Below are 13394 nucleotides of genomic sequence, written 5' to 3'. Positions count from 1 at the left end.
TTGGGGGCCCATTACGGTGTGAATGGGGTAGGGGGGAGGGTTAAGACAGAGGTGTGGGGGAGGCTGGCCGTTCCCTAGTAAAATAGTGTGTGGGGGAAAAGCAGAGAAAAGGAAAAGGTGAGGGGATTTATTATTCTCTCCGGGCAAAGCTTGTAAGCTCTCATAACTCTAGCAATTTTTCAATTTAAAACCAAACAAAGCCCGCAGTGACATTTAATGTCCGACAGTGTTTGCCAGCTGCTGGAGATCTTACTTACTGGAGGCTGCTGGAGCCTCCTTACTGCCCGCCAAGCCCTGGATGCTTTTCAGTGGGCAGGCTTAGCTGCTCTGTAAATGTCATGGTGAAAACCAAGATTCTGGGCCCTGAAAAATGCCGGGAGTCCTCAAACACCGGATGGGCGGGGCTGGTAAAACCAGAACCTTCCCCTGGGGCCAAGAAGCCCTTTGTGTCGGGAATCCTCCACTGATATTTATAAGAGACCTCGCTGACACCCCTCTCTCTCTGAAGGAAGCAGGATGGAGTGAAAACTGGGAGCCAGTCCCAGGAAGAGGTCGTAAATAACTGGGTCTGGCCACAGGTGGCCAAAGGGAAGCCAAAATAAAGTGAAAACCCAAGTGGGTCTGCGGCTCATTTATCACATGAGACTGCTGGGGAGGTCTTTTCTGGGGACACATTTACTAGCTGGGGGATAGAGGTGAACTTACTAGGAAGACCTTAAGGGCCTCCACCCTTTGGCGGGGGTGTGTGTGGAGGGGTGCGCTCTGAGGCTCCCTGTTAACATCCCTCCCTGGAGGGAATAGAGCAGGGATTCTCAAACCTGAGCACACACCCAAACCCCCTGGAGATTCAGGAGGTCTGGGGTGGGGACCAAGAATTGACATTGCCAACGAGTTCCCAGGTGATGCAGGCCAGGGACCTCACTTCCAGAAACCAGAGACTGGAGACGCGGAAGGGGGAGTAGGAGTCCCTGATTGTGGGTATCTAAGCACCGCTACGGTTTTTGAATACCAGTTGACAGTTCACACATCCAGCCGACGAGAACAGATGGAAAGGACTCGGGATACTCATAGCTAATACCTAGGAAGTGCTCCTGAAATATCAGGCAGTGTTCTAAGCACTTTACAGGGACCTGTTTCAAAGGTGGCCCCAATGATGAGACCGGTTCATAGTATTATCCCCATTTTATAGTTGAGGAGACTGAGGCTCAGAGAAAAGTACTTTATCCCAATGTAGTGGATATCGAGTGACTGATCTGGCTGTCCCTTGGGGGTCCAGGCCCGCCAATCTGGGGTCTCGTTCTCTTCTTTAAGACACACTCGTGCAGCTATGTGTGATCGAAACCCCACTTCATATCTGGTGGAAGAGAAGACCAATCCCTCCATCTATCACATCTCTGAAGATGCTGGGAGTTTATTGTTGAAGTCTTGTGCCGTGACTCCCTGCTCCCACCAGAGTTCTTTTCTACAACTTTCCTGACCTCCAGTGATGTCAACGCCAGCTGGGATGTCACTCTTTCCTCGAGTCCTTCCCTCCCTGCCAAAGCGTCCCTGACTGGAAGCAGCGAGATTGCAGTTTGGGGGTGGGGTGGGGGTGGGGCTACAGTTCTGCGCAGCAAGAATCATTCTTCAATGCATCACAAAAGAAATATGTGTTCACGGAAAAACAAAGGGGAGGGGCAGAGCTCAGGAGAGTTATAAGATGAAAAAGACAAAATCTCCCTATATTTGCGATTGAATCTTGAGTTTTGTTTCCCTGAAGTAATAATCAGTGTGAATAATTTCAGGGAGCACGGAAGCAAAAATTGAGTGTTAGGCACCTTTTCTCCTTAAAAAATAAATCCTTGGGGCGCTTGGGCGGCTCAGTTGGTCAAGTGTCTGACTCTTGATTTCGGCTCAGGTTGTGATCTCACGGTTGGTGAGTTCAAGCCCCGTGTCAGGATTCTCTTGGGATCCTCTCTCTCTCTCTCCCTCTCTCCATGCCCTTCCAACCCTCTCAAAATAAATAAACTTAAAAAAATAAAAAATAAAAAATAAATCCTTTAGTGCCTGCCACCCCCTTCTAGGGACCTGTCCCTGCCCAGTTTTTCCCTTTGGTCCCAATCTCTCCCTGTGTTGCTGGGCCTCCCTGTGTTTGCCCCCGGCGCTCAGGACCCGTGTCTTGTTTTTGTAGGCAAGGTAATTTGGGCTCTGTCTCTCCCTCCTCCTCCCTCTCCATCTTGCCCTTGCCCTAACTTTTCACCTCCAAGACGCCCAACCAGACATTTGCTGAACAAAAGACAGTCCTCTTTCTAGAGTTAACCTGCTCTCTTTAACAGCCCCTCCCCACCCCTCCTTCAACGCGCCCGCCCACCGGGTTCTCCCGCCCTGCCCATATCACAAATAGATACAACATGGTGTCCGCGCTCAAAGAGCTTATCATCTAGTAATGGGGACAGATGTGGTCAAAAAAAATCCCAACCTGAGTGTGCTAAGTGCAAAAAGAGGAATGCACAAGACTTGGTGGAAGAACAAAAGAGGAAGTGGTCTACTCCCCTTTTCACTGGGACTGAGAAGATGAGGAGTAGGAGGGGAAGAAGGAAGAGGGGGATGGGCCAACAGCTGAGCACTGGGTTGGTGCCAGACCTTTTATATGCAGAGTTTGGCTGAGGTCCTCTTGATGACAAGCACTCAGGACACATTAACAGTTACTATCTTCTCAACAAGCTTGGAAGGAGGGATTACTTTCCATATTTTACAAATGAGCAGGAGAAGCTAAGTGACTTGGCCTGCCGTAGCCAGGATTGCAATCAGGGCTCCCCTCCAGAGTTCACACTCTTAACCAATGCTTCCGAAGGCCCCTCCTTCCCTTCTCAACCCCATGTGGCTTTAGCCCTTGGATGTTTAGGATTGTGCCAGCCTTCTCAGGCCTGGGCCCTCGGGCGGCCCCTCCGCCATTACTGTGCACCCTGCATTCTGAGAGGCAGACATGATGGTTTGTTTCCGGTGAATGTTAAGTTGAGGCACATGAAATTGCCAATATGTGACCTTTGGGAACTTGTAGAAGCGGCAACTTCATATGGTTCAGCCCAGTTCAAAGACCCAGATGACCCTGAGTAACCCTGCTCCCTTGGCTCTGTTATTCTGTGAGAACCAGGACTTGCAGACAATTCTAACACCTTCCTGCCAGAGGATTTGTTTTTTTTTTAATTTTTTTTTTCCCTTAATGTTTTTATTTATTTTTGAGACAGAGAGACACAGAGCATGAGCAGGGGAGGGGCAGAGAGAGAGGGAGGCACAGAAGCTGAAGCAGGCTCCAGGCTCTGAGCCATCAGCGCAGAGCCCGATGCGGGGCTCGAACTTACAGACTGTGAGATCATGATCTGAGCCGAAGTCGGACGCTCAACCGACTGAGCCACCCAGGCACGCGAGTTCGGATCTCCCCTCTGTCCCCTTTTCACAGGTCTGACACAGAGTGTCCAGACTCAAGGACAGCATCAGGCACTCTGAAATTCTTTTTACCAAGTAGGCTTGAAGCTCCTGAGGTCAGCAGGGTTTCCTGAACAGTCAAGGCTGGTTGTGAGGCAAAATGAAAGCATTTGCCTGTGGAGAAATTTTCCATATGTGAACCATAAACTCCCATATCCCGTTTTTGGCCACACTTGGACTTCCCCAGAGTTGGTCAGACGTCCCCCCTGGTGGCCTCAATGGCAAACCAAAAAAATCCTATCTCCCGTCTCCCACCATCTTCCCCTCGCTCTCTTTACCTTCTCAGTCAATCATCTTGAATAAGACGATTATAAATAATATCACTACTCAGTTCTCATTCACTTTTCTACCCGTGGCGAGCTGGCTTCTGTCTCTGCCTCTGGCTTGCAACTGCCCTGGCAGTGATGGCCTCTTTGTTGCTAAAACCAAGGGGCGCTTCTTTTTCTTCTCTTACCTGATCTCCAGGCAGTCACTGGAATTGTCCATCACACCCTTACTTTTGCAACATGCTTCCCTCAAACTCTTCTAAGTTTTCTTCCACCTTGGCGGACTCTTATTCCTTTGCCCACTCCTTAAGTGTTGGTCACTCTCAGGGTTCTAGATAAGACTGTCTTTTCTTCCCGCTCTGCATTCTCTCCAAGAATGAACCAAAAACGCCTGTGGCATCTCCCCATGGCCTCTTTAGGTGTCGCCTCCTAATTCACTACCTGCAGCCCAGTTGTCGGTCCTGATCTTTAGTACAGATTCCCAACCATTTGTGGCACATCTCTCCTTTGCTGGGTCCCAACCCTCAGCCCCAGTATGTTCAAGCTGACACGAGAACCTTTCTCACCCCGACCCGTCATGTCCCCTACACATGGTGGTACGGTCTACTGGTTGCCAGTAGACATATCAACGCCAGCTGCCCAAACCCAATACCTGAGAGGAATCCTTGACTCTTTTCTTGTTTATTCTCTATGACCAATCAGTCCTCAGGTCCTGTAATTCTGTCTCATCATCTTCCATCACATCTTCACCAAGTGGGTTTTGCTCTTTCAGCCTTGCCCTTCCTCAGACCAGTCTTCGTACGGGAGCAAGCGTGCCCTTGCTGCTCCTCAGTGGCTCCTCGTGACACTTGGCACAAAGCCCTGAACTCCTGAACTTGGCTGATGAGGCCATACGTGATTTGGTCAGTTCTTCCCTTCTGCCTCTCATTACATTCATTTGCCTCCTGAGTGGTCTTGCGTGCTTCTCTCTCCTCGATTTCACATTATCGATTTCTTCTCTCTAGCTCGTTTTCTCAGACTTATCCACAGGTCCAAACTTGGCACACTTCTACTCAAGCTTTTGCAGGGGCCCAAGTGTAGATAAAATGTCCTACCTACTAAATCCCATAGTGCCCGTAAAGAGAGCGTGGGTTCTTGGAGGAAGAGGGAGCATAGGAAGAGCCATTTCTTGTTCTTCGTTGCCAGGACACTCGACATAGTGCCCTGCACAAAGATGCTCATTGTACGCCTGTTGAATGAATGAATGAATGAATGAGCTAACAAAGAACTCAGCAAGTATTAGAGTCTGTGTTGTCTTCTTATTTCTGTGTAGCCATTTTGATGCTCTTGTGCTCCTGCAGTCTTTAATGAGTAGTTATGGCATTCCAAATATTTCTCTCATTTTATTTAACCCTCATAATCTTCTGTGAGGTTCGGATTAGCCCCATTCCATATTTCATGGTCAGGTGAGAGGTGATTTGCTCAAGGTAAGAGAGTCAGAAGATCTGGGTTGAGCTTCCAGCCCTAAGTCCAGGGCCCTTTCCTTCTTGATTTTGGTGTCGAACATCAGTATGCTTTGATTCTGCCCAGTTCTGTCTTCCATTCATTCCTGGCCTGATAGCTATTTCCTCTGGCCAGGTTCATTTTCAAACTCAAGGAGACCTGACACGGGTGCCTGTATGGCTCAGGTCATGGTCTCGGAGTTTGTGGGTTCAAGCCCTGCGTTGGGTTCTGTGCTGACAGCTCAGAGGCTGGAGCCCGCTCCGGATTCTGTGTCTCCCTCTCTCTCTGCCTTTCCCCCACTCATGTTCTGTCTCTGTCTCAAAAATAAATAAACCATAAAAAAAAAATAAAAAAAAAAAGTAAAAGGAAATTTGAGAGTATGGAACAGATATCCTAGTCAAAAAATTTGGTTCAGTGGCTTCTTTGGAGAGTAGAGATTTGGTATCAGAGAAAGTCAAGAGTTGAAGAAACAAGAGTTTGTAAACTTGTATCATCCATTTGAGTGGCAATGGATTTATCCATTAGCCCTTGAGGACAGTGTCTTGTGCTTTTGCCCATAAAATGGGGGTATGAGTGATGGCTGTTCCCTAAAGGGGAAGGAACCAGAATTTAATGAATATCAACTGTGGATCAGGAACTGGTTTTGTCTTCTTGAAATGCTATAAAATAGGTATTTTGCCTGCCTGAGAAAAATTCTGGTAGAGGAAGTCACCCCGGTTACACGGCTAGTAAGTGGCTGAACTAGGTTCAGATTCAGAACTTTCTGGCTCGCAGGTGCTTTGCATCATGTGGCAGACAGTGCATTCTGGAGGCACACGTCCTGTGCTCAAATTTTTCGGTTCTATGACTTCACTAGGATGTGTGACTTTGGGAAGCCATTTAATCTCTCCAAACCCCTGTGTTTCCATTTCCTCAGTGTGGATAACAGTACTTCTTACAGCATCGTAGTGAGGATTAAACAAGGTAATATCTGGAAAGCATATCCTTCTACATATTAAATGCAATATATCAGCCCCTATCATCATCACCCCACCATCACCTTTGGTTCTTCTACTTGGAAATGATGTAGATTCTCCTGGGCCGTGATACAAAAGAGTACCCAGTGGATTCCTCTTGGCGTCTTTAGCGCTCTTTGGAATTTAACCATTGGCCAAGGATGTTGGGTGCGTGACTCAGAACACACGCCAGGAGGGATTGAAAGTAAAGTTGAAAAACAACAGAGTCGGCCACAGCTAAATGATGGGCAAATAACTCAGCTGGTTGGTTGGGAGTGCTACCATGGGAAATGTCCCGCAAATGTTTATGGGTGTTTTCAGGGGGAGATAGTAGCTTAACTAGGCATGTTTGGATGTTCTACCTAGGAGCTGCCAAAAATATGTTTAAATTAACTTCATAAGAATAATGGTAATATTTAAAGTACACCTCATGTAATAACTAATGTTTTGTGAATCCTTGCTAAATGTCTGGAACTGTACTAAGCATATTGCTATCTTATTTAGTCTTCAACCCAAGGTGGTAGATATTTTTATTATTTCCATTTCATAGTTAATGCAACTAAGGGTCACAAAGGTTAACTAGGGTCAGGGTTGTCCAACAAGTAAAAGAAAAAAGTGGCATCTGAATCCAAGTCGGGCTGTCTCCAGAGCCCATAGTTTTTCTTAATCATCATTATGTATGCCTTCTCACACCCTGTCTCTGCCTCAGATGCCTAATTTTGTGGATGACTTAAAGACCCAGTCTTCGTTCATGTATAGATTTTACCACCCTGCGGCAGATTCTCCAAAGTGGAAAGGAAGAGAAGAGCATTCTTAGATGGAGAGATGCCCCTGAGAGCTGATGTCAGGGTCTGATCTTGACTTTTGTATGGGCAGGATCTTCCCACTTGAACCCAGGGGATAGCTGCTCACAAGCTCCTTGCGAGGAAGCCAGTCCTCTTGGTGCAGCGTCATTCTTCTTCTCTAATGAGAAATAGATTGGATGGATAGGCCTTTGTTCTAAGAACCAATTAAGACTTTTACTTTGCCTTGAACTGATTCTGGTGTCCTTATGCATATTTTTTGAATTAAAGGCTAGAGTGTCCTGGACAGAGATTTTAGCAGCATTTTTGCTTAAATTCTTTTTAAAAAAGTTTCCAGCACCCTTCTCTTTCAGACTTTGAGTATCTCATAAACATGGTTAGAAGGACTTTTCACACCAATCTGAACTAGTGGACGACAGAACACCACTTACTCTTAAGAACTTAGTTTTCCTGGTGCTGACGTTCTGAGAGGGAAGGTTCTGGGCCATCCTGCTTTTTTTTTTTTTTTAAATCAGAACTTGGGAAACAAGATTGGAGGGAGGGTTTTTCTTAACACTTCCTGATTCAGGAGGCACTCTGGAAGATTTAAATGTTTTTTTTTTTTTTTTTTTTTTTTTTGGTTAACAGAGAGAGCAAGACAACGTATTTTGGTTTTTCCAGGACGCAGAGTCACTGTGCTTATTGGTCAGGGAGAAAATTGTGGCCGGGTTTCTCACCCATCAGCTGTGCCTGTGCCTGTGTATATGTATGTGTCGGTGGGAGACTGAGGTGCAGAGGGAAAGGCAATGTTAATTTCAATCCTTACGAAGAGATGAATTTTCTATCATGGGAGAATTCACAGGTAGGATTAATAAGCAAAATAAGAGGATGTGATCTGGGGTCCTTGAAGAACAGTGGAAATCAAGAGGACACAGCTAACAGTGTCTGGAGCTTTGGGTGCTAATTCCGAGATCTGAGAATTATTGTCTTCCAATTCTTCCTTCTCTCCTTTCTCTTTGCTGTTGTTTATTGGGTTTCTACCATCCATCAGACGTTTTGCTAAGGCCTTTACGTACATGATCTCATTTGATTGTCACACAAGTTTATGAGACAGATATGATTGCTCTCTCCGGTTGACCAACAAGGAAATCAAGGCTCATAAAGATTAAGTAACTTGCCCCAGATCAGGCAAAGGGAAAAGTAGAGCCAGAACTCAACCCCGGGTGCTAGGCCTTGGCCTCTCAACCACCATGTCACTGCTTCTTCACTAAACATTCTTGTTCTTTGTTCCCAGGGACAGGATGAGGACTTCAGTCAATGTTGTGGGTGACTCCTTTGGGGCTGGGATTGTCTATCACCTCTCCAAGTCTGAGCTGGATACTATTGACTCCCAGCATCGAGTGCATGAAGATATTGAAATGACCAAGACTCAGTCCATTTATGATGACATGAAGAACCATAGGGAAAGCAACTCTAATCAATGTGTCTATGCTGCACACAACTCTGTCATAGTAGATGAGTGCAAGGTACCTTTCCCGTTCATGGATATTGAGACCTGTATATAATAGTGCATGCTCAGTTTCCTAAGACAAGCACCAAAAGTCCTGCATGTATTATTGTCACATTTATTTTTCTGAAGAATCATGTAACCCAAGCTTCTATGAGTCCCAGATCATCTAACTCTGTGTCTAACGTGGCAGATCTAACAGTCAAAGAGCCAATCGGTTGCTTGTTTCGTCCGTGTGATGTAAAACAATCATTTTGACCACCCCCCCCCCTTTCCACCCACTCCACAAATTTGATTGGTTTTCTTGAACATTTTGCCAAAGAATTTGTGGTTCTTAAGGCTTTGTTGGATTTCAAATATTCTATTCCTTGAATGAAACACTAAGAGAAATACCCCGAATCACTCAATATATGTAGCACAAGTATTCCTACTTGCTGTATATTACATGCTGGTCAAAAATGTGCCCACACGACTTTGCGCAACTATCTTTCTCTTAATTATTTTTGTGGGAAGGTGAGCTTTGACCTTGCAGTCACTGTGCTCCAAGAATGGGGAAGCTGTTTCAAGTAAAGGATCTCTATCCCTCAGGACAATTATCCCATAGCCACTACATTTCACACAGTGGTGGCACCATCTTTCTTGAAGCATGGATGTTCTGGACTCTTTTCCAAGCTGCTGGGTACTAAGTCTTCAAGCTTGATGGGCTCTGTCTAGCCTTCATTGTAACTAACTTGACATTGTCAAAGACAGAGTGTCATGACCAGAGTGAAGCAAACTTGGAGAAACCCTGGCAGGTGAGCAGAGTCAACTCTGGGAGTCGGGTTGCCCAAATGGTTCCAAGTAGCATCTGAAGGCAATCGGCACCCAGTACAGGTTTCTGATATTCTTTTGATTCCTGCTGACAGGATCTTATTTAATAATTTCTCCCTGGGTTACTTCTGGGTCATTCCAAACATATACATGGCCTCTGCCAGGCAAATAAGGGTGACACAGAAGTGATTCTCTTTACTGGATTGTAACATAGGTCCAGAAGTCTAATGGGCCAGCAGTAGTCTTTTGCTCATCCCCTCTCTACAGGGTACACGTGTGGGTGAACCAAGGCTCTGGTACAAATTAAGGAAGGACTTAGCCATCAAGAGCAGCTGCAAAAACTAATTGACTCAGTGAAAATGATTCAAATTATTTGAAATTCAGATGTATCTAAAGCGCATATTCCATTCTCCTAGGAAGTTAGCTCTTCCCACGTCTAGATGAATGTGCTGGATTATTCCCCGTCAAAATTTGGGTCAACAAGGGTCCACATTCTCATGAAATGGCTCTGTGCTCTATTTAACAAGTATTTATTGTGTGCCTTGTGGGGTTTAGTTAAGCATCTCATTCCTGTGACCTCCTATATTTTGATCATTCATCAGATATTTATTGAGTGCCCATTATCTGCAAAGCCCTGAAATAGGCAATGGGAGGACAGAAAAGCGAATGTACAAGTTTGTAGGAAAGAGAAGGGTTGATTCCAAGTTACTGCCATACAAGGAAAAAGAATAGCATGAAATAAAATGAAATCACCATATATTTTTACATTTTGCAATTATATGTAAGAAGAATTGTAGTGACTAATTGCCTGTGGTGTGGCTCTTTTGGAGCTTCTCAAGAGGCTTCCTAATAGTGTTAGAAGGACATGTTTTGAAAAAGATGGTATATAGATATGGAGATACATTTAGATTTCAGACTTCCTGGGTTCTTTTTCTTAAAGGACATTAGGAGAAGTTTGCTATGTTCTTAGAGCAAGAACAACTCAAGCCCCCTAAAGGAAGAGATTTGTGAACTGTCCCTATCACTAGGAAGCAAGCCCATGAGGAGAGACCTTGTTTCCGCATTTATCACTGCTGTATCCCAGCACCTAAAGCAGTACCTGGCATGCAGTAGGCGCTCTATAAACATTTGTTGTATGTATCCTTTTAGCATCTTGACCCTGTGCTTTGTTTCAGACAACCTTGTTGCTGGCCAGTTCTGTAGAGATACTGGCTTAGTCTGTCTCTATAACTGACTGCCTATCCAACCACTTGCAAACTTGGTGAATTAGCATTTACATGGTCGAAAGGACACTGAGCGGGTCAGGGACATACCAAATGGCCATGTTGGTTTAATAACTATCTGGCCGTTTGGATTTTTTAGTGAAGTCACTGGGTTCGGCTCACCGAAGGTTAGTTGGCCTCAGCCTTCGCGAGGTGAGGCGAACACCTCTTCCCACCTAGACCAACGAAACTGAGTTGCCACTGATGCACGAGAGGAGGCAGCCAGAGCCATCAAGATGAATTTGCACACTCTCCCGGAATATCTGAGTCACATTTATTCCTGCCTTTGAACTTCCTTCTGGTCCATTCTCCGTCTCACTGTTTTAAAAACCAAGATGGGAGACATCAATGCCTCCTGTCAGCCCCCTCCCCTTCCTGCTTTTCTATTACCCAGGTGGTTGGAGCAGAGCAGGGTGGGATGGACCGGGGAGTTAGAGTCCTGGCTTCCTTGAACCGGCTCAGAAAAAGAAATGCCAAAAAAGGGGCTGTCCCGGCCACTTTCGAAACACAGGCCCCAGTATTCAACAACAGTGACAGCCACAGCAGGGCACACCCCCCAGTGCGGCCTGGTGTTCCAAAGGCCGCACAGCATGATTTATACTTTTGTACAGCTATTGATCTGGTTCATCACGGAAAGCCAAATAGGCACATTCAAGGTCAGAGCGAACAGGCAGCTTTCTCCAGGCAGACAGTTTGTTCCTGGCAGTCTTTCCTGAGAGTTCACTGAAGGGGAAACAAATTTGCTGGAGCTCTGGTCAAAATGTTAACCACTTCGAGCGTTGCTACGTCATGTTGGTGTCTGCTGTTTTCAAACTCTTGCCTTGTCCTTGTAGTTGGAAGTTACATGAGAGCTTTTTAATTGTCATCAGAATAACTGCATGTGGGGTGGTCATGGCTTGTTGCATGGTCTTTCTAGAAAACTATGGGCGCCCACTGGGGGGTGGAGAAACGAATGGCTTCTGTTTTCATTCGCTCGGTTTGTGAAGGGCACTTGTGTTCTGTTCCTAGCATGGTAGTGTGTGTTCCTAACGCATGCGTTTCGCTGCCTCTCGGGTTAAGAAGATCCGATTTCTTTCAAACATTGCTGCGTTTGTCATGTCTCCATATCCTAATGCTTCCATAAATCCAGTCTCTCCATTATGTGGAATATCAGTCGTGGGTTTAAGTTTGCACATGACGTTGAGGACAGACAGATGGAAGGTAAGCTAGGAAAATGATTTAGAAGTGGAGGGGAATACCTCCCACGCTGTGTGAGGGTTCAGTTCGCTTCGAGCCAGGGAAGCATAATAGAGACACTCTGGTGGTTATACTTGATTGTTAAATGCCTGCATGGGAATAATTTGGAAATAATTTGGACGTCTGGCTTTTAATTCCCCTTTTCTTCTCGATTTTTAAAGCCTGGATAGCTTACCTGGTATCCACACCATCATGATTTCCGATTTCGAAACTGGACGTGTATGAACTCCACCTGGCCTCATGGCAACTGAACCCTTCACTAGCTGTGCATGAGTAGAACTAGCTGTCTAGTTCTGGATTTTTCTCTGGTTGTATGGAGTAGCACAAGGGCACTGTTTGTTAAGGGCTGCATTATTCTCTGATGGGTCTATGTGTAGCTAGACGCCCCCGCCACCCTGAAAGCATTAGTAGAACTCATGTCCCAAATTGCAGACTCTCTCCAGTTCCTCTGTACTCCCCAAGGCAAATATGTACTTTTCACCATTTACAAATCAGTGTCGAAAAGCAAGACGGGCTCAAAATCAATTTGGAAAGAACCAGATTTGAAACCAACATGTAAGTCATGTAGTGTAACTCGGATCTCGTGCTTCTCCACATAACCCACGGGGTGGTTTTCTGGTTCGTGGCCTGTAAGCTGGATGTTGATGGTGATTATTTTCAGGTAACTCTGGCAGCCAACGGAAAGTCAGCCGACGGCGGTGTTGAGGAAGAACCTTGGAAGCGTGAAAAATAAGGATATGACTCTCAGCAAATTCTTGAATAAACTCCCCAGCTTATCTTATGGTAAAAGAGAGTTCAAAACAAGCTTTCTTTAAAAAGAAAAAAAGATGCATTTATTTCTGTGTTTACTTAATCCGTTAGCCGAGGCTTCGAGGATCTGTTGTGAGTCAGTGATAGGCACGGTGCTGTGTGTTTGCCAAGTCATGCTTCGTAACCGTCTCGTTTTCTCACCCGTGTTATTGTTTGGATGGATGCTGCTGGAGGAACCAGTTGGAACTGAACGCGCGTTCTTGCCGGCTTCCCTTTTCTCTCTAAATGCAGAGCCGTGGGTGCTCTTTTCCCCGGGGGATACGACTAAAGCAATGTGGTGCACTCCGGGGATTTGGGATGACGAGCAGACACTCAGCGTGTGATCCCGTCAAGTGTTTTTCATGCTTCCGCTTCATTACGCACAAGAGATTCTGTTAGAAGCCTCTAGAAGTTAATTCTCTCGAAATGTCTTGTAGAGTTTGCCCATGTGTTGATTAAAAGCAAATACCTGCCTTAGGGAACTCTGATGATCTAGCTTATATATATATATATATATATATATATATATATATGTATATGTATATATATATATATATATACACACACACACTCTTGAAACGAAGTATTTCATAGAAAATTCTAGTGGGCACTGTGCTCCTCGCGACAATTGATCACGGAACCCGCTGAGTTTCTGCTCCACCCTTACCTAGTCTGTGGCAATAGTTATTGACATTTCAAAGTATGTTTCATAATTTGCTCCAAACTTGATAATGGATTAGGATGTAATTTGCACATAGCCGCTGTATATATTGACAAAAGAGAGCACAGCCAACACAGAC

The 13394-nt window shown here is 45.5% G+C and overlaps 1 protein-coding gene across 1 annotated transcript in view; it reads left to right on the top strand.

The window, feature by feature from the left end:
- Positions 1 to 12644, top strand: part of SLC1A2 (solute carrier family 1 member 2) — a 47022-nt gene extending 34378 nt beyond the window's left edge. The window contains exons 9-10 of the mRNA XM_047878631.1: positions 8285 to 8516; positions 12467 to 12644. Of these exons, the coding sequence (XP_047734587.1) occupies positions 8285 to 8516; positions 12467 to 12538 (304 nt within the window). The 3' untranslated portion in view covers positions 12539 to 12644. The remainder of the gene's footprint in view (positions 1 to 8284; positions 8517 to 12466) is intronic.
- The last annotated feature ends 750 nt before the right edge of the window (positions 12645 to 13394 follow it).

Source organism: Prionailurus viverrinus, chromosome D1 (genome assembly GCF_022837055.1).
Source record: "Prionailurus viverrinus isolate Anna chromosome D1, UM_Priviv_1.0, whole genome shotgun sequence".
Classification (NCBI taxonomy): Eukaryota; Metazoa; Chordata; class Mammalia; order Carnivora; family Felidae; genus Prionailurus; species Prionailurus viverrinus.
The sequence above is the reverse complement of the archived record's forward strand: the minus strand, read 5'-3'. Positions and strand labels throughout refer to the sequence as shown.